The 20,699-nt window shown below is 44.2% G+C and overlaps 1 protein-coding gene across 2 annotated transcripts in view; it reads left to right on the top strand.

The window, feature by feature from the left end:
- The window catches only part of SYTL1 (synaptotagmin like 1), a 492,061-nt gene that overhangs the window by 363,263 nt on the left and 108,099 nt on the right, over nt 1–20,699 (top strand). For both annotated transcript variants that reach the window (XM_075335915.1, XM_075335916.1), the window contains exons 6-8: nt 4,568–4,613; nt 14,073–14,161; nt 14,258–14,365. In XM_075335915.1, coding sequence (XP_075192030.1) covers nt 4,568–4,613; nt 14,073–14,161; nt 14,258–14,365 — 243 coding nt within the window. The remainder of the gene's footprint in view (nt 1–4,567; nt 4,614–14,072; nt 14,162–14,257; nt 14,366–20,699) is intronic.

Raw genomic sequence — 20,699 nt, 5'->3', positions numbered from 1 at the left:
GTCTGTCTCTTTTCCAAGTCTGTCTCTTTCCCCGTCTGTCTCTTTCCCCATCGGTCTTTGTCTCTCTATCTCTTTTACTGCCTATCTCTTTCCCTGTCTGCCTGTCTCTGTCTGTCTCTATCTCTGTGTCTCTTTCCTGGACTGTCTCTTTCCCCATCTGTCTCTTTCCTTATCTGTCTCTTTCCCCGTCTGTCTCTTTCCCCGTCTGTCTCTTTCCCTGTCTGTCTCTTTCCCTGTCTGCCTGTCTCTTTGCCCGTCTGTCTCTTTGACCGTTCGTCTCTTTCCCTGCCTGTCTCGATCTCTGTCTGTCTCTTTCCCTGTCTGTCTGTGCCTCTCTCTTTCCCTGTCTGTGTCTGTCTGCCTCTGTCTCTTTGTCTGTCTGTCTCTATCCGTCTCCCCACTGACATCATATTACCTCACACATAAGCTTATAATACTATGAATGTCTTTCGTTCCTTTAGCAACCAATCAGATCTGCTAATAATAACCTGTAGCTTTTAGCCCCATTGACTCTAATGGAGGCAGGATTTTTGGAGCGGTACTGGGTCACATGGAGTGTCTGTGCAAAATTTCGTGATTTTAAATGCAACGGTGCGAATTTCTTTAGCGGACATATACACACACACACACACACACACACACACACACACTGAGCTTTATTTATTAGACTAGCTCTAGTACCCGGGCGTTGCCCGGGATAGTAACGGTCTCTCGGTCTCTCTCCCAGTCTCTGTCTCTGTGTCACTGTCTGTCTATGTCTCTTTCCTTGTCTGTCTGTGTCTGTCTCTGTCTGTCTGTTTCTGTCTCTCTGTCTGTCTTTGCATCAGTCTACAGTCATGGCCAAAAGTTTTGAGAATGACACCAAATTTATTTTTTCACATGATCTGTTGCCCTCTGGTTTTTAATTGTGTTTGTCTGATGTTTACATCACATACAGAAATATAATTGCAATCATATTATGAGTACCAAAAGGTTATATTGACAGAATGATTTAATGCAGCAAGTCAATATTTGCAGTGTTGACCCATTTTCTTCAGGACCTCTGCAATTCTCCCTGGCATGCTCTCAATCAACTTCTGGACCAAATCCTGACTGATAGCTGTCCATTCTTGCATAAGCAATGCTCGAATTTTGCCAGAATTTGTTGGTTTTTGTTTGTCCACCCGTCTCTTGATGATTGCCCACAAGTTCTCAATGGGATTAAGATCTGGGGAGTTTCCAGGCCATGGACCCAAAATCTCTGTTTTGGTCCATGAGCCATTTAGTGATCACCTTTGCTTTATGGCAAGGTGCTCCATCATGCTGGAAAAGGCATTGTTGGGCGCCAAACTGCTCTTGGACAGTTGGGAGAAGTTGCTCTTGGAGGACATTCTGGTACCATTCTTTATTCATGGCTGTGTTTTTAGGCAAGACTGTGAGTGAGCCGATTCCCTTGGCTGAGAAGCAACCCCACACATGAATCGTTTCAGGATGCTTAACAGTTGGCATGAGACAAGACTGGTGGTAGCGCTCACCTCTTCTTCTCCTAATAAGCTGTTTTCCAGATGTCCCAAACAATCGAAAAGGGGATTCATCTGAGAAAATGACTTTACCCCAGTCCTCAGCAGTCCACTCCCTGTACCTTTTGCAGAATATCAGTCGGTCCCTGATGTTTTTTCTGGAGAGAAGTGGCTTCTTTGCTGCCCTTCTTGAAACCAGGCCTTGCTCAAAGAGTCTCCGCCTCACAGTGCGTGCAGAAGCACTCACACCAGCCTGCTGCCATTGCTGAGCTAGCTCGGCACTGCTGGTAGTCCGATCCCGCAGCTGAAACGGTTTTAAGATACGGTCCTGGCGTTTGCTGGTCCTTCTCGGGCGCCCTGGAGCCTTTTTGGCAACAATGGAAGCTCTCTCCTTGAAGTTCTTGATGATGCGATAGATTGTTGACTGAGGTGCAATCTTTGTAGCTGCGATACTCTTCCCTGTTAGGCCATTTTTGTGCAGAGCAATGATGGCTGCACGTGTTTCTTTAGAGATAACCATGGTTAACTGAAGAGAAACAATGATACCAAGCACCAGCCTCCTTTTAAAGTGTCCAGTGTTGTCATTCTTACTTAATCATGACTGATTGATCGCCAGCCCTGTCCTCATCAACACCCACACCTGTGTTAATAGAACAATCACTAAAACAATGTTAGCTGCTCCTTTTAAGGTAGGAATGCAATGCTGTTGAAATGTGTTTTGGGGGTCAAAGTTCATTTTCTTAGCCAATATTGACTTTGCAAGTAATTGCTGTTAAGCTGATCACTCTTTATGACATTCTGGAGTATATGCAAATTGCCATTAGAAAAACGTAAGCAGTAGACTTTGTAAAAATTAATATTTGTAGCATTCTCAAAACTTTTGGCCATGACTGTATCTGTCTCTATCTCTGTGTCTTTGTGTCTGTCTGTCTCTCTATCTCTCTGTGTCTGTCTGTCTCTCTCTCTTTCCCCATCTGTCTCTTGCCCCATCTGTCTCTTTCCAGGTCTGTCTTTTTCCAGGTCTGTCTCTTTTCAGGTATCTGTCTCTTTCCCCATCTGTCTCTTTCCAGGTCTGTCTCTTTCCAGGTCTGTCTCTTTCCAGGTCTGTCTCTTTCCAGGTCTGTCTCTTTCCCCATCTGTCCCTTTCCAGGTCTGTCCCTTTCCAGGTCTGTCTCTTTCCAGGTCTGTCTCTTTCCAGGTCTGTCCCTTTCCCCGTCTGTCTCTTTCCCCGTCTGTATTTGTCTGTCTCTCTGTCTGTCTCTTTCCAGGACTGTCTCTTTCCAGGTCTGTCTCTTTCCCCGTCTGTCTCTTTCCCCGTCTGTCTCTTTCCCTGTCTGTCTCTTTCCTCGTCTGTCTCTGTCTGTCTCTTTCCAGGTCTGTCTCTTTCCAGGACTATCTCTTTCAAGGTCTGTCTCTTTCCCCGTCTGTCTCTTTCCCCATCTGTCTCTTTCCCCATCTGTTTTTGTCTGTCTGTCTATTTCATCTGTTTCTTTCCAGGTCTGTTTCTTTCCAGATCTGTATCTTTCCCCGTCTGTCTCTTTCCCCATCTGTCTCTTTCCCCATTTGTCTCTTGCCTGGTCTGTCTCTTTCCCCATCTGTCTCTTTCTCCATCTGTCTCTTTCCCCGTCTGTTTTTGTCTGTCTCTCTGTCTGTCTATTTCATCTGTCTCTTTCCAGGTCTGTCTCTTTCCAGGTCTGTCTCTTTCCAGGTCTGTCTCTTTCTCCATCTGTCTCTTTCTCCATCTGTCTCTTTCTCCATCTGTCTCTTTCCCCATCTGTCTCTTTCCCCATCTGTCTCTTTCTCCATCTGTCTCTTTCTCCATCTGTCTCTTTCCCCATCTGTCTCTTTCCCCGTCTGTCTCTTTCCCCGTCTGTCTCTTTCCCCGTCTGTCTCTTTCCAGGTCTGCCTGTCTCTGTCTGTCTCTTTCGTTGTCTGTCTCTATCTCTGTTTCTTTCCCCATTTGTCTCTTTCTAGATCTGTCTCTTTCCCAGGTCTGTCTCTTTCCCCTTCTGTCTCCCCGTCTCTTTTCCTGTCTCTTTCCCTGTCTGTCTTTGTCCATCTCTTTGTCTGTGTATTTTCCTGTCTGTCTCTTTCCTTGTCTGTCTTTATTTCTCTGTCTCTTTCCCCTTCTGTCTCTATCAAGTTCTGTCTCTTTCCCCATCTATCTTTTGTCTCTGTGGCTGTCTCCTCTTTCTCTGTCTGCCTCTCTCTGTCCCTGTCTGCCTGTCTGTCTGTCTCTTTCCAGGTCTGTCTCTTTCCAGGTCTGTCTCTTTCCAGGTCTGTCTATTTCCCGTCTGTCTCTTTCCCCATCTGTCTCTTTCCCCGTCTGTATTTGTCTGTCTCTCTGTCTGTCTCTTTCCAGGTCTGTCTATTTCCCGTCTGTTTCTGTCTGTCTCTGTCTGTCTCTTTCACAGTTATGTTTCTGTCTGTATCTTTCACCATCTGTCTGTCTCTATCTCTCTGTCTCTTTCCCTGTCTGTCTTTCTCTCTGTCTGTGTCTCTGTCTTTCTCTGTCTCTTTCTCTCTCTATCCGTCTTCCCACCGACATCATATTACCTCACACATATGCTACGTATACTAACAACTTTTGTTCCTATAGCAACCAATTACAGCTGCTATTAAAACCAGTAGTTCCAGGCTCCATTTACCTTAATGGAGGCATGTTTTTTGGAGAGTAACTGTAAAGTGCGGGGTTAAATTTTCCTGTCAAAACATAGTCTACGATATTCCCTGAATCACATGAGGCGTCTGTGCAAAATTTCGTGATTGTAAATGCGATGATTCGGATTCCTTTAGCGGACATACACACATACATACACACATACATACACACATACACACATACATACACACATACATACACTGAGCTTTATATATTAGATTATGCTTTCCACTAAATAAAACATGCGTCAATCCCTGAGCTAATAACCAATAAGTGTATTCACTGAGGATGCCTTTACACATTGCAGCCACAATGCGTATTTTTACCACTCTCGCAATATCCCTTGCAGCAAAATGACTTCAACATATGACTTTAATATCAGGATTTCATTATATTTTATTTGAAGGAGCAAAACTCAACTTTCAAGGAGGAAAATGGCAGTGATACACCAAGTAAGTAATCTGACTAAAAGAAATAAATGAAAAAATAATAAATGTATATGAGCATGCTCCTACACATGTGCCTGTTTTGTTGCATATACTTCTCTATATAAAACTATATCTTAATAATTCACTTATGTTTCCATTAACTTTCATATTATTTTACAGTTATTCGTAATCCATATTAGTACTTGAACATGTAAAATTCTTAACCCCTTTACCACCCAGCCTGTTTTCATCTTTCTGACCAGGCCAATTTTTTTAATTCTGACCAGTGTCCCTTTATGATGTAATAACTCTGGAATGCTTCAATAGATCCCAATGATTCCAAGATTATTTTTTTGTGTTAGTGGTAAACTTAGAAAAAAAATGTTTGTGTTTATTTGTCAAAAACTGGAAATTTGGCAAAAATTTAGAAAATTTTGCAATTTTCAAACTTTGAATCTTTATACACTTTAACCAGAGTTATATCACACAAAATAGTTAATAAATAATATTTCACACATAATTAAATCCAAAATCTCAGTAATATAAATACCGGTGCCACTAACAACATTATAAATCAAAATTCCCTTAGACTAACAGATGTAACATACTAAGAAAATAAAGTGAACACTCAAAAGAGTTCAAAAAAGCAATATTTAGTCTTTATTAAATAGTACACACAATGATAAAAATAGATAAAAAAAAAGGTGCTTCAATTGTGGAGAGACGCCAAATTGGAGCTGTCCGAATGTATGGATGTATCCTGATGAAGGACAACAAAACATGCATCAGGGGTTGAGGGATGCAGGAGCTGCTATACATCTTTCCCCTAGGTGTATATCCACAAAACCACAGGTACTATTTCACATTGTTACCAGTTTCTTATAGGGAACATATAACTGTATAGTTTATAGCTACTTACTGTAGCAGACCCCAATAGATAAGTTTGGTATTGTGTTCAGATATATATTCTGTTATTGTTGTGTTTATGATGTCGTATATAAACCGCTCCAATTTAGTGTCTATCCACACATGAGGCACCTTTTTATGTGTTTATATTATTGTGTGTACTATTTAATAAAAACTAAATATTGCTTGTTTTGTGTAAATCAAGTTTTATTCCATTTGCATAACAAATTTCAAGACATGTAATAACAATCAAAATATATGAGAACAGTAACTACTGTAACACACTATGATCCTAGATTGTTTTCTTTATGCCACAAACCAAGTCGTGCTTCTAACACCTTATTGTAACGCCTGCCTGGAGCTACAGACTCAGACTGGCTGTAAAGGGAGGCTAGAGGAAAGCCATTCACAAAGTAGGACCCCGAGAACTCTGCAACCCTTTAACCCTATACAGGGATTTGGAATTACACAGAGGCCCAGAGATCACCACCTGTGGTAGGCTGTAGTCCATTGTAGTCAGGCAGGGTCAAAAACCAGGAAATGCAATACAGGTACAGAATCAGCAGGCAAGGTCGTAATGAGGAAACAAAGCAGAGGTCAAATCCGGGACTGGCAATAAGGTACAAAAATGACAGACAGGAGGGTAGTCAACAACAAGCAGAAGTCAGAATACCAGAATCACTAAACAGAACAGAGCAGGACAGGAACCAGGAATACAGAACTATCTCTCGCAGTGGTCTGCAGACAGAAGGGGGAATAAGAAGGGTGTGGTGTCTTCCAATTGGTTGTAGCTGAATGATGGTAATTTCAGCTGGAAGACACACACCACCTACAGTCAGCCAGTGGTACTGCAGATCCCATGGAAACCCAGCCCAGTGGATGAGCGGAGCCTGCACCCACCAGCGCCACTGACATAGACTCCTCTCCCACTACCAGCACTATCCACGGCAGGGACACGGCGTTGCATGTTGATTGAAGGAGAAGTCGATGGAGCGGACTACGGTGGGGATGTAACACTTATAAGCCAAAATATTTTAAGTTTGGCTACTGTTACATGTTAAGTACACATAACAACCAACAAAGTGAATCCAGTCCTAGTGAAGAGAGATGACGAAAGATTACCAGGATAACCATAGGAGTTGAGTAGTACTGCACAAAATAGTAGGAGGATAAGAAAAGTAATCAGTTTCTCCATCCAAAATAATACATTAAGCTCGACAACCAGCTCTGCATGTGAAGGCATATCTGGCCGTTTCCAGTACCTGGGAATTAAGCACCTTGCCCCCATCAGGAAATAACTCAGTAGACCTTTGTTGTAGCTGGCGATCAAAATATTGCAAAGAGACAAGAGGGTCAGATCTGACGTAAGTTGGATCTTGGTAGAAGGCACTTTATTGAGCAGGGCAAACACATCTTCCCAAAAGCGTCGAATGGGTGGACAGGACCACCAAATATGGAGATAAGACCCGCGATAGCGTGGACGCTTGAGGGACAATGGTACCACCTGGAGACAATCTTATATCCCCTCTCCTGTGATACTACATTCAATGACGACTTGTGGGTAAAGAGGAGTAATTTCATATGTTCCTCAGGGGCAAGCGCTCTAGCGAGATCCCCCTTCCATTTTAAGAAAAAGGAGAGATCACGATCTGAGTCAGGTAACCCAGACTAGAACATCTTATATATCAAAGAGACAGTATACTCAAGAGGATCCTTCCCCAGACACAGAGTTTCAAATGGGGTCAATGTTCTATAAATGTTCGTTTGTGGAGAGAGGGAGTTGATGAAGCTCTTCAGTTGCTCATAACAGAGCCAAGCACCTGTGGGGACAATGTTGTTTGGAAAGAAGGAATGAAGGGGCCTAACACCCATGCAAGAAACTTATTGTTGGCACTGAGTCTCTAATCTCATTTAGGAAGGTGTATCAGGATAGGCCTGCGGGAAATAAAGGATTGTTACTTGGTAGCATAAGCAGGCCGGAAATGGTGGAAATGCCCAGATGCGGGATAGCCTTGCCAAGGAAGAGGGCCAGGTTAAGTGAGGAACAGCCATGCCTAGGTACTCAGTTGTGTGAACGCTGTTGACCACACCGCCACAAGAGGGTCGAGGTCAATCTGTGTCATCTCCACCTCAACCCACCTTTTGGAAACCCCATGATGATACAGATCAAGGAGGCATGTCCCGAAAGAGGCGTAGTTGTATAGCACGAAATCCGGGAGACTAGTCCATTCAGCAGTCTTGGGTTTACTTAGTGTGTTATAAGCTATTCGTGAGCGTTTATGGGCCCAAATAAATCTAATTATAGTTGATTTTAATTGTGAGAAAAAGGATACTGGCAATGGGATAGGTATTGTCTGGAAGAAGTGCAGCAAGCGGGGCAGGATAAAAATAATATATATTTTTTTAACCTTTTTGAGTGTTCACTATTTTTTATTAACATGTTACATCTGTTGGCCTAAGGGAACAACATTTCAAACATATCTACTTTACGTATTAGGAAGTTAGAAGGATTCAAAGTTTATCAGCAATTTCTAATTTTTCCATTAAAATTTACAAAACCTTTCTTAAGGACCACAATACATTTGAAATGACATTGAGTAGCCTAGGTGATAGAAAATACCCAAAAGTGACACCATTCTAAAAGTCGCACCCCTCAAAGTGCTCAAAATCACACCCAAGAAGTTTATTAACCCCTTAAGTGGTTCACAGGAACCAAAGCAATGTGGAAGGAAAAAATGAAAATTTAACATTTTCCCACAAAAAAAATTACTTTAGCCAAAACGTTTGCATGTACCAAGGTGTAATTTCTCCTGAGTATGCCAATACCCCATATGTGGTGGAAATCTACTATTTAGGAGCATGGCAGGGCTTGGAAGGGAAGGAGTGCCATTTGAGTTTTAGAGAGCAAAATTGTCTGGAATGGATAGTGGACTCCATGTTGTGCCTAAACTGTGAAGCTCTCCTATAAGTGACCCCTAGTGGCATAACTGAAATCTGGTGGGCCTCGGTGCAAAGTTTGAGCCTGAGCCCCCCCACATGTTGGCCAGATGTATGGGACATTGTAGCATTCTAAATCCTATAAAGACATATGAGTTACCCACCTCCTCCTTCATTGTGTAGTAATGACTCCCATTCTGTACTAATGTCCCCTTTCTGGGCCACTTCCATGTATATATGTCCCCCATCCTGGTAAATATGTCCCTCATCTTGCTTTATGTCACCATTCTGGAATATCTCCCCATCATGGCCCCATCCTGGTGTATGACCCCATCATGGCTATATCCTGGTATGTATGGCTCCTTCCTAATATATGAGTCCCCATCATGGCCCCATCCTGGTATATATGTCCATATCACGGCCCCATCCTGGTATTTATGTCAGTATCATAGCCTCATCCTGTTATTTATATCTCCACCATAGCCCCGTCCTGGTATTTGTGTTTCCATCATAGCCTCATCCTGGTATATGTCTCCATCCTGGTATATATCCCCATCATGGCCCCTTCCTGGTATATATGTCCCCATCATAGCCCTATCCTTGTATATGTCTTCATCTTGGCATGTGTCACCCTCCTGGCCTCATCCTAGTGCATATGATCCCCATCACACTGCACATAGAAAAAAAAAATGATTATACTCGCATTCCCTCTGCTTCCCCGATGTTGCTGGCATGCTGGAAACTGACCTCAGCATGTAGGCGGTAGAGTGCATGATGTCACTGTCATGAATGCCCACTTACACAGCCATCAGATGCAAGCATATTTGCTGCTCCACATGCCGAGGATTATGGGAACGGGAAGCAATGAATATTCAAATTCTTTAATAGCGGTACATGTGACCGCCCAGCTGCTGCACGAAGCTGGCTGCTGGGCTGTCATGTGTGCTTCTATTAAAGAACATGAATATTTGCTTCTCCCCACACCCATAATCCTGCCCACCTCTCAGCACCAGCTTCATTGCAAATAGGTAGGAGGGGTTATAGGTTTAGGAAGCAGTGAATATTCATATGCTTAATCAGCGGCTGGCACATTGCAATACAGAGACCCCATTTTGGAAACTAGATGTTTGATAAGCACCTTGAACCCCCAGGTGCATCACAGAATTTCATAACGTTGAGCTGTGAAAATAAAAAAAAAAATTTTTTTACCACAAAAGCTTTAACCCAAAATTTTAATTTATACAAGGGTAACAGAAGAAAATGCAGCATACAATTTGTTGTGCAATTTCTCCTGAATACGCTGATACCCCATATGTGGTAGAAGTCTACTGTTTGGGGGCACAGTAGGGCTGGGAATAAGCGCCATTTGAATTTTGAAGCACAAAATTATCTGGAGTAGATAGCGGACGCCATGTAGAGTTTGGAGAGCCCCTTATGAGTCTAAACAATGGCGCTCCCCACAAGTGACCCTATTTTGGAAACTAAACCCCTCAAGAAATTTATATAGATGTTTGGTGAGCACTTTGAATCCCCAAGTGCTCCACAGAATTTCATAACGTTGAGCCGTGAAAATAAAAAAGTACATTTTTACCACTAAAGTTTTATATTAACCCCAAATCTTTCATTTTTGCAAGGATAACAGCAGAAAATACACTATACAATTTGTTGTGCAATTTCTCTAGAGTACACTGATACCTAATATGTGGTGGAAATCTACTGTTTTGGCACAGGGCTGAGAAGGAGCACCGTTTGAATTTTAGAGTGCAAAATTGTCTGGAATAGAAGCAGATGCCATGTGAGAGCCACTGATGTGCCTAAACAGTGCAGATCCCCCAAAAGTGACCCCATTTTGAAAACTAGACCCCTCAAGAAATTTGTCTAGATGTTTGGTGAGCACCTTGAACCCTCAGTGCTTCACAGAATGTTATAACGCATAGCCGTGAAAATAAAAAAGTAAATTTTTACCACAAAAATGTTGCTGTAACCCCCAACTCTTTTATTTTCACATAAGTAACTGGAGAAAATTCACCTGACAATTTGTTGTGCAATTTCTCTTGAGTACGCTGATACCTCATATGGGGTGGAAATCAACTGTTTGGGGGCATGGCAGGACTTGGAAGGGAAGCACCACTATTTGACTTTTTGAAATCAAAATTGTTGGAATCATTAACGGACGCTATGTCGTATTTGGAGAGCCCCTCATGTGCCTAAACAGTGGTGCTCCCCCAAAAGTGATCCAATTTTAGAAACTAGACCTCTTAAGGAATTTAGCTAGAATGTTTGGTGAGCACCTTGAACCCCCAGGTACTTCACAGAGTTTTATAACGTTGAGCCAGAGAAATGAAAAAAAAAACCACATTTTAAACCACAAAAATGTTGCTTTAACGCCACATTTTTCAAATTCACACGGGTAAAAGGGGATAATGCATCATAGAATTATTTGATGTGTAATTTCTTTTGAGTATGCCTACTTTGAGGCACAGTGCAAATTGAAGAAGGGAAAAAGCGCGATATTTGAGTTCAGATTTATTTGAAATGGTTTGTGAGTACCTTGTTACATTGGCAAAGCCCCTGAGGTGGATTAACAACTGAAACCCCCCCACAAGTGACCCCATTTTACAAACTGCACCCCTTTGAATTCATCCAGGGGTGCAGTGAGCATATTGACTCTACAGGTGTCGCAAAACTTTTTTACTATTAATTGGTGAAGAACAAAGAATTACATTTTTACCGTTAAAATGTTGTTCCAGCCCCAGATTTCCAATTTCACAATAGGAATACATAAAAAAAGGTCCTATAATGTGTTACACAATGTCTCCTGAACAAGGTAATACCCCACAAACTGTTTCGCTGCACCACAGGGCTCGGGAGGGAAGGAGCGCCATTTGAGTTTTGGAGCACAGATTTTCCTAGAACAGTTTGCGGACTCCATTTGCAGAACCCCTAAATGCCAGAACAGAAGAAACTCCCTCAAGTGGCCACATTTTGGAAATTACACCCCTCTGGGATATCATCTACAGGCGTAGTGATGATTTAGTTTTTGGAAAATGCAGTGAATGCTGCAGAATTAAAAAATTGCAAATAAGCCCTTGTGCCCAGTACATTGAGGTGCCTATACATTGTGCTCAGCTTGCGGTTCTGGAGACCTGCACCCCGTAATTTAAGTGGGTTCTCCTTACTATAACAATGCCAAACATGTGGACATCAACTGTGGTTTAGATGCATTGTGGGGCTCAGAAGGGAGAGGGGCATTAGGATTTAGGAACTGAGATTTTGCTGGATTTCTTTTCTGAGTGTGGGGGCCATAGCATTTTCCCAGAGCCTTTGTGTAACCAGTAGCATGGAAGCCCCCTATATTTCTGTTAACAGATGACGGACCTGAGTGGGGACTTGTGTTTTTGTGGGTTGAGTTGAATGCTATTTGGTGATGATTTGGGTACAGAACATTTTGGATTAGTCCACATTTATCCATTGCTCTATGCTGAGCACTTACAATAGGGTTTCCATCTACATCTCCAAAATACATGATACAAGTGAAACCCCTTACAGATTCATTTACTAATGAGGCAGCAGAGTAACTCTGGGCTCTGTTTGGTCTCTCTTCAGCAGTGTCCATCTTTACAATGATGAACAAAACTGTTGATGACCGCACTTTAGTGCACATCTTAAAAGGCACATAAAAAGATCTATGCCACCACACCACAGGCCAAACACAAGGTCAACGTGACCCCCTCTGCCTCATTTCATGAATTTTTTCTTTGGAATTTTGTCTGAATAACGTTTTACACAAGTAATCCCCGGTATAAGTGCTCAGCGTAGAGTGTAGGATAAATATGAGCCACGCCATACTGCGATCTTTTGGAGGCTGAATAAACAAATCAACAGCAGTTGAAAAATTGGCTTTATTTATTTATTTTTTACGCTGTTCACCTTGCGGTATAAGTGAGTAGGCAACTTTATTCCACAGGTTAGTACTATTACAGCGACACCAGATTTATATAGTTTTTTTTAGGTTTCTCTACTATCACAGTAAAAACACTTTTTTACAAAATAAAGGTTTTTTGCATCACTAAATTTTGAAGGCTTTATTTTTTTATCTTTCTGCCAACAAAGTTATGTGAGTGCTTGTTTTTTGCGAGATGTTTTTATTGTTACAACTTTGGGCCACATAATATTTTTTGATCGCTTTCTATTCTGCTTTTAGTTAGGCAGAATCAAGAAAAAACAGCAATTAAGGAATTGGTTTTTTTTTACGTAGTTCACCGTGTCACAAAAGTGATAAGATAGCTTTATTCTGTTGGTCAGTACGATTACAGCGATACCACGTTTATTTTTTTTTCTAATGTTTTGCTACTTTTACACTATAAACACTATTTTATAGAAAAAAACCCAGTTTTTGCATTGCTGTATTCTGAGAGCTATAGTTTTTTTCTCTCGCTGATGGAGGCTTGATGTCATTTTCAGAGGTGCCATTTTTATCTATATATAACTTTTTGATCTTGTTTTATTCCACTTTTTTGTCAGCTGTATGATAAAAACACAGTTTTTGCAACTTTTTGTCTTTTCACGGTGTTTACTGAAGGGATTAACTAGTGTGACAGTTTTCTAGATCGGGTTGTTACGGACGCAGCAATACCAAATAGGTGTACTTTTTTTGTTTCTTTTTTTTTTTACACAAATCTAAGTATTTATTGGATTTTTTTTTTCATTTCTTCGTTCTTTATTTTCTGATTTTTGTTTTTATATTTTTTCTTTTTTTATTACCTTTTTTACTTAGTTCCTATATGGGACATTACCTTTCACAGCTCTGATGACAGCAGCACTGTACTGCAATGATCCCTCTCCCAATCCCCTAACTGCTGTGATCGATATCTATTGTGGCATTTAGGGGGCTAAACAGTCAGCGACTGTGCGGGCACCATCCCTGGCTGTGAGAGCTGGAGCTAGGTTGTCGGGCATGGTGCCAGTACTGCAGTGATGGTTTATTTCATAAATCAATACTACACATGAAAATAAGTAACTTTGTAAATATAACTTATCGGACAAATTTACTTTTTTCTCTGCCAGAAATGATCAGACATTATCAAAATTCTCAATTCTGAAGGAAAGTCTATATTCACAGACATCTGCATGGAAAATTATGAAACTTTGTAAATCATGTTATTAGGTGATTTGTCTTCATTCCCATTAAAAAAAACCTCTCCAATTTTCTAGATCATTTATCTGCCTTGAGCTGCATTAATTTCATGACATACTCATTTGGAGTACAGATGCTGGCATGCTGGGTCAGCACCTGTCTTCTCTGAGAGTTGTGCTAGGGGCTCATTTACATGACTGATCATCTTGTACGAGTGTTATCTGTGGTTTTCACATGATAATCTATGTACTTGTGCACGTCTGATTTTTTTTTTTTTGGACAAAGTATCCGATTTTGATCTGTCTATAAAGCTGGTAATTAAATCAAGATTAGGAATATCACAATGTATTTGACCTATCATATCTTAGGCCTCATTCACATGTCAGTGTTTGTATTCCAAAGCCAGATTTGTTTGGCTAGCTTAAACTTTGCTTGCAAATCCGTTACTAATAACTTTTAATATCTTTGTTAATCTTACAACATCATTTTACTTTTACTCCAAGATTTTGTTCCTATGCGTCGTCGCATACCTAGTGTTGGAGACCTGGGAATGGAAGAAATAGACTTATCATCTGATGGTATAACTGCGGAGGTAATATGACTAAAACACTAAATATGAGTTATTCTTTAGTATGTACAGTATATGCTATATACTAGGTACTACTGTTTAATATACCTATCTTTTCAGGAAAATCACTTTGAAAATGATTTGACTGTCTGTAAGAGCCAAGTAGATGAAAGTGGACATAGATACCTAAACTACAGCCCATCTGTGCCAACTCTGGGCAATAAATCTGTAAGAAAATATCTTCACAACTTTTCAGCTGTTACTGTTTTCATTATTTTACATTGCACCAGTTTAATTAGAATGCGGGACAAGATACAACTAATGAATTGGTCCAAGGCTATGGCCTTTTCAAACCATTATGTTGATCAGCATCACTGTATTATTGTTTGCTTTTGTACTGTATTTAAAAGAGACTTACCCGACCAAGACGAGAACAAGGGTTATTCTCATTACAGTTTTAATATTCTGGTGATATGCCATACTTATCTGAGATATGTGAGTCTCGCCTATGTCTAGAACTGGAATTATTATTATAGCACCATTTAATCCATGGTGCTTTACAACTGAAAGGGTATACATAAACAACAAGTACAATAATCATGAACAATACAAAAACAGACTGGTACAGGAGGAGAGAGGACCCTGGGCTCACAGTCTACAGGGGATGGGTGAGGGGACAGTAGGTGAGAACAGAGCTGGTTGCGCAGTGGTATACTGGCTAGGGATGGGCGATCTCCCCGATGGTCGGGATCGGGAGTCTCGCCCGATCATTTTCTAAAGATGGGGATTGGGATAGAGATAACGCGAACTTGCGTCCGATCACCAAACTCGGGCTTTAGAGCTATGGGATGGGGGGGCTGTAAAATAAAGAATATAGTTAATAATAAACATTGTCATTATACTTACAGGTCCCGCGACGCGTCCAGCAGACTCTGTCTCCCAGCCGCTTCTGCTTCCGAGTCCGATCATTGCTGTGCTGCCCAGTAACCAGCATTGCCTAAAGGACCTTCCGTGACGACATGGCCATGTGACCAGGCAGGTGTGAATGTTGTATTACCTTGTTGGTTACAGACTGGTCACATGACTATGATGTCATCAAAGGTTTTGTTAACTGAACTTTGATTGTCACTGTGCGAGTGTTGCATCGTGTCACGGCGCACACTCTCCCGACAGGAGAGGTCAGCTGCATGTGTTTCCATCGGACTAAAGATTTTTTTTATAATAAAGATGGTGTCTCTAAATGCTTTTTTTTTTGTTTAATTTCTAATAAAAAAAATGTTTTTTCTGTGTTGTGTTTTTTTTACTGTTTACTAGAAATTCATGTTTAATTTGGCGTGACACCATGAATTTCAGGCTTAGTACCATCTGAGAATACAAACCTGCCACCACCACCAGGGCCACTGGACTGGTAAAGCGCCTGAAAATGGCACTAAGAAACAATGCGCCATTTCCAGGGGCGGCTGCGGACCAAATTAGACATGGCCACCATGAATTTCTTGTAAACAGTAAAAAAAAACACAACACAGAGAATTTTTTTTTTAATTAGAAATAAAACAAAAAAATTTAGAGACTCCATCTGTATTATAAAAAAATCCTTAGTCTGACGTAATCCACAGGGACAGCAATGTCAGCTTCATCACTCTGTACAGACACAGTCTATACCAGTCATGGCGAACCTTTTGCAGGCCGAGTGCCCAAACTGTATCCCTAAACCCATTTTTTTCTCCGAAGTGCCAACCAATCCTATTATGTAAATAGTTGCTTGTAACCTTACCTTTGCCGTCTTCTCTTCAGCAGGGGGCATCACGCTCATTCCTGCTTACCACACATTGAAGCTGAGCCCCTGCCCTTTCCAGACACAGCAGTTGGATTGATCTTTCTGGAAAAAAATTGCAGCATATTAGACACAAGGGATTTTAGCCTGGAATGCAATCAGATGTCACCCTGTAATCCACATCTACATTTCAAAGTCTGAACATCCTGAAAACCCATAAAAACGTATGAGTTGCTCCCCTCCCCTTCATTGTGTAGTTATGTCCCCCTTCCTGGCCACTTCCTGGTAAACATGTCCCCCATCCTGATATGTATTTCCTACATTCTGGTATATTTGTCCCCATCCTGGTAAATATTCCTCATCCTGGTAAATGTACCCCATCCTGGTAAATGTACCCCATCCAGGTATGTACCTCATTCCTGGTAAACGTACCTCATCCAGGCATGTTCCCTTATCCTGGTAAATGTCCCCTTTCCTGGTAAATGTACCCCATCCTGGAAAAATATACCCTATCCTGATAAATGTCAGCCTTCCTGCTAAATGTTCCCCATCCTGGCAATTTTCCTCATCCTGGCATGTTCATGTACCCCCATCCTTTCATGTTTCCCCCTTCCTGGTAAATGTATCCCCCATCCTGGTAAATGTACCCCATCCTGCTAAATGTACCCCATCCTGGCATGTTTCCCCCCATCCTTGCAGTCATGTTTCCCCCCATCCTTGCAGTCATGTTTCCCCCCATCCTTGCAGTCATGTTTCCCCCCATCCTTGCAGTCATGTTTCCCCCCATCCTTGCAGTCATGTTTCCCCCATCCTTGCAGTCATGTTTCCCCCATCTTTGCAAGTTTCTCTCCATCCTTGCAGCCATGATTCCCCCATCCTTGCAGCCATGTTTGCCCCGTGCTCTCCATGTTTGCCCCGTGCTCTCCATGTTTGCCCCGTGCTCTCCATGTTTGCCCCGTGCTCTGTATGCCCCCGTGCTCTATGTTTGCCCCGTGCTCTGTGTTTACCCCGTGCTCTGTATGTTTGCCCCCGTGCTCTGTATGTTGGCCCCCGTGCTCTGAATGTTTGCCCCTGTGCTCTGTATGTTTGCCCCCGTGCTCTGTATGTTTGCCCCCGTGCTCTGTATGTTTGCCCCCGTGCTCTGTGTTTGCCCCTGTGCTCTGTGTTTGCCCCCATGCTCTGTGTTTGCCCCCGTACTCTGGTTTTACCCCCGTGCTCTGGTTTTACCCCCGTGCTCTGGTTTTGCCCCCGTGATCTGGGTTTTCCCCCTTTGGTCTGGGTTTTCTCCCGTGCTCTGTTTGCCCCCGTGCTCTGTTTGCCCCTGTGCTCTGGGTTTGCCCCCGTCCTGGCACAGCCGCACACTGCTTGAAAATAAAAAAAAAACTCACCTTGCAGCCCCTGCTGCTCCGCTGCGCGCCGCCCTCAGTCAGTTCAGAAAGATCCCGCGCACCCACAGGACGCCGGCGCCGCCTACTGACACCCCTCCGTCTCCTAGGCAACAGGCCTGCGGCTCAGGAGAGGAGGTGTGTCAGAGGCAGGAGAAATGTCTCCTCCGCTCCAACACCAGTTTGTACTGTCGGCGCGACCACACCGACAGTACAAAGTGGCTCAGTGTGGCGACAGCGCGCGTGCCAGCACAAAGGGCTCTGCGTGCCCAGTGTGGCACGCGTGCCATAGGTTCCCCATCACTGGTCTATACAAAGTAGGAAGCAGAGAGAGCCATGTCAGCTCTGCTACATCGCTCTGTACAGAGCGAGAACCAGGCTAACAGTGAGGGTATGATTGCACTTGCGTCTTGCATTGCATCACCCCACAAAGCCTGATGCTCTCAGGACAGGAGCACCTCAACTGCACAGAAATACATGCAGCTGTCCTCTCCTGTCAGTAGATTGTGCGCCGTGATCGATGCGACACTCGTACAGTGACAATCAAGGTTCAGCTAACAGGACCTTTGATGACATCATAGTCATGTGACTAGTCTGTAAGCCAATGTCTGTACAACATTCAGACCAAACTGGTCACATGCTATGACATCATGCAAGGTCCTTTAGGCAGTGGTGCTTTACAGGGGGTACAGCAATGATCGGATGTGGAAGCAGAAGCAACCGGGAGGCAGAGCCTGCAGGACGCGTTGCAGGAACTGTAAGCATAATCCTAATGTTTTTTTAATAATGTGCTTTTTTTTTAAAGCCCCTGGACCTGATCTGGACCTGATCTGTAACACGAGCTTCCCAGAAAAGCTTCTGATCGGGATCGTGTACATGATCACTATGTGATCGGTACGATCCTCGATCTTTACAGTTCGGGATCGGAAGTGGTGGGTCTTTAGGTTCCTTATCAAGGTTTCCTCAGTAGTTGAGAATCTGATATGCTGGGGTAGAGTGTTCCAGAGTATGGGGGAGGCAGGAGACAGTTAGTGACTCTCAAGAGGAGAGGTCAGGAGCTGGGCTCCGTGAACTACTAGGTGGCAGACGTTTGTCTGGGCCTTGTAGGAGCTGGACCCCAGTCGCAGGGGATCGTGACAAGGGGCAAGGACTGTTGAGGAGGACAGCCGGCGGCCTTGTGCCGTCACCGGGCAGGGGCCAGGGTACGACGGGGTACGTGGACCCTAGGTCAGGGAGTAGCTTCAAGCGTCCTGACAATTTACCCGACTAGGACGGAGCCTTCAAGATCTGTCCTCCACCCGCTCCAAAATCAGGGTACTAGCGCAACGTGGGGGATAGGACTTTCCACTACACGGTCTAGAAAATCCCAGGCGTGAACCCTGAGAGCAAGCTCACCCAGTTAGCCACACTGGGGAGCGGGACCCGATAGTTTCAGACTAAAGGGACCAAGTAGAATACAATGTGCCACGGGAAAAGGTCACAGGCCAACAGGCAACACCAACGGGCACGGGACCCATGCGTGCTCCCTCTCAGCAGCAGCGGTGTCCGGAACTTAGGTTTACTACCGTTGTCGGTGTCAGCGTTATTGGACTGAGGGAATACGCAAGGGACCCTTGCCATCCCGACGTCACCATCACCGAGTCCCCGGGGCATTCCCCCTACCCGTGGAGGTGTTAAACACCTAGCTGCCCATACCATCACTACCGTGTACTCCCAATCGCAGCGGTGGTACTCCATCTTACCACGCACTACGGGTGGCGTCACGAACTTTTCACACCATCCTCTGTACATAACCCCCCCTTGATTTGAGGAGCCGTACGACCCCGGGTCCGGAGCCCTCTCGAGCCACTGCGGATCCAGATCCGAGCAGCCCGGCTGCTGACGCAGGGGCGACACACCCTCAAACTAAACTTGGCATCACGAACAGGATCCGAGCAGGACCCACTGACCTGGGTGACGTGCGCCTTGAAAGACGAAAACCGCGAGTCAAGATTCCTTTTCCCACCAATTCTGCCATCTTCTGCCATCTTTTCGCGCCAAAGCGAAAGCGCGTGAAGCAGGAACCCCGCCCTTCGTCTTGAGTGTGAGGCCGGAACCGGAAGTTCCAAGAGGGCCACAGCGCGCGAAGGAGTGCTGAGTAAAAACAGACGGGGCACGCGAAGATGTCGGCACCAGATGATGGAAGTGTGGCGGCGCTGCCTCCACCCGACCAGGTCGCAGGAGCGGCGGCACCGGGACCCGAGGCGGTTGCTCTGATAATGCCGATAACCTTGTCCTATGTGCCGGGTGCTGCCTGGTTCCCACAGTATGGTGGCAGACCAGACATGTTGCAGGGATTCAAAAGAAAGATATGTAATGTACTCAATATGTATGCCCTGACCGGACGGCAGCGGGCGTCTGTAGTGCTCGGGCAGCTGATCGGCGCTGCCGAATTGGAATTGGAGACATGGACTGAGGCGGATCGGGTCTCAGTACCCGCCATCTTCAAGAGACTGGGAGCTGCATTTGAGACCTCCACTGATGCTGAGCTGAGGATAAGATTTTACAGCTGCAAAGAACGGCCCCAAGACAGCATTAGGAAATACGCCTTAAAATTACAAGCGGCGCTGAGACTGACCAACGATATTGGAGAGCCAGAGGGGAACAAGATGCTGGTGGAGCAGTTCCTGCAAGGCTTAGGGTCAGTGGAGAACCGCAAGCAGCTTTGGCTGTGGGCCCTGGAACATCCTGCTTCGGACTTTGCTACCTTGAAAGAGCGGGCAATCAAAGCCCTGCAGCCCCCGGAGGCGCCTGACTCTCCACTCCCGTCTTGGCAAGCTGGTACATCCTCGTTACAAGTGAAGCCCCATGCCTTGGAGCTGCCAGAGCCAGCTCCTTTAATAACATCCGGGAGCGGCACAAGTGATTTGTCTGCCCAAGTACAGCAACTGAGTAACGACGTCGCAAGGATTCTGGAGGCGATGCAGCTCAAGTCAAATCCAGCTGGCCGACTGCCCAGAGGACGGAGCAGTGACCGGTATGGATCACCTGTTTGTTATACTGTAAATGTAGCAAGACTGGCCACTACGCAAGGAGCTGTCCTTTAAACGGGCAACCCCTGGGGCCAAGGGCCAATCCCCAGGAATAAACTCCCAAGGCCCAGCAGACTGGAGAGAGCGCTATGTAGGGGGTCGGCATATCGTTTCCATCACCCTGGATGGGATCCCGACCTCTGCACTCCTTGATACCGGCTTCCAGGTAATGACTATTCCCTATGTACTATATAAGAAGTTTTGGCTTGATGGTGAACTTACCCCACCTGATGACAGCCTTACCATCTATGCCGTCAATGGGTTATCAGTGACTCAAATCAGGTTCAAGGAGGTGACCATTAAGGTGGGCCGGGTAGAATTGACGAGGCAAG

Source organism: Anomaloglossus baeobatrachus, chromosome 2 (genome assembly GCF_048569485.1).
Source record: "Anomaloglossus baeobatrachus isolate aAnoBae1 chromosome 2, aAnoBae1.hap1, whole genome shotgun sequence".
Lineage (NCBI taxonomy): Eukaryota > Metazoa > Chordata > Amphibia > Anura > Aromobatidae > Anomaloglossus > Anomaloglossus baeobatrachus.
This window is presented reverse-complemented; position numbering and strand designations above follow the sequence as displayed.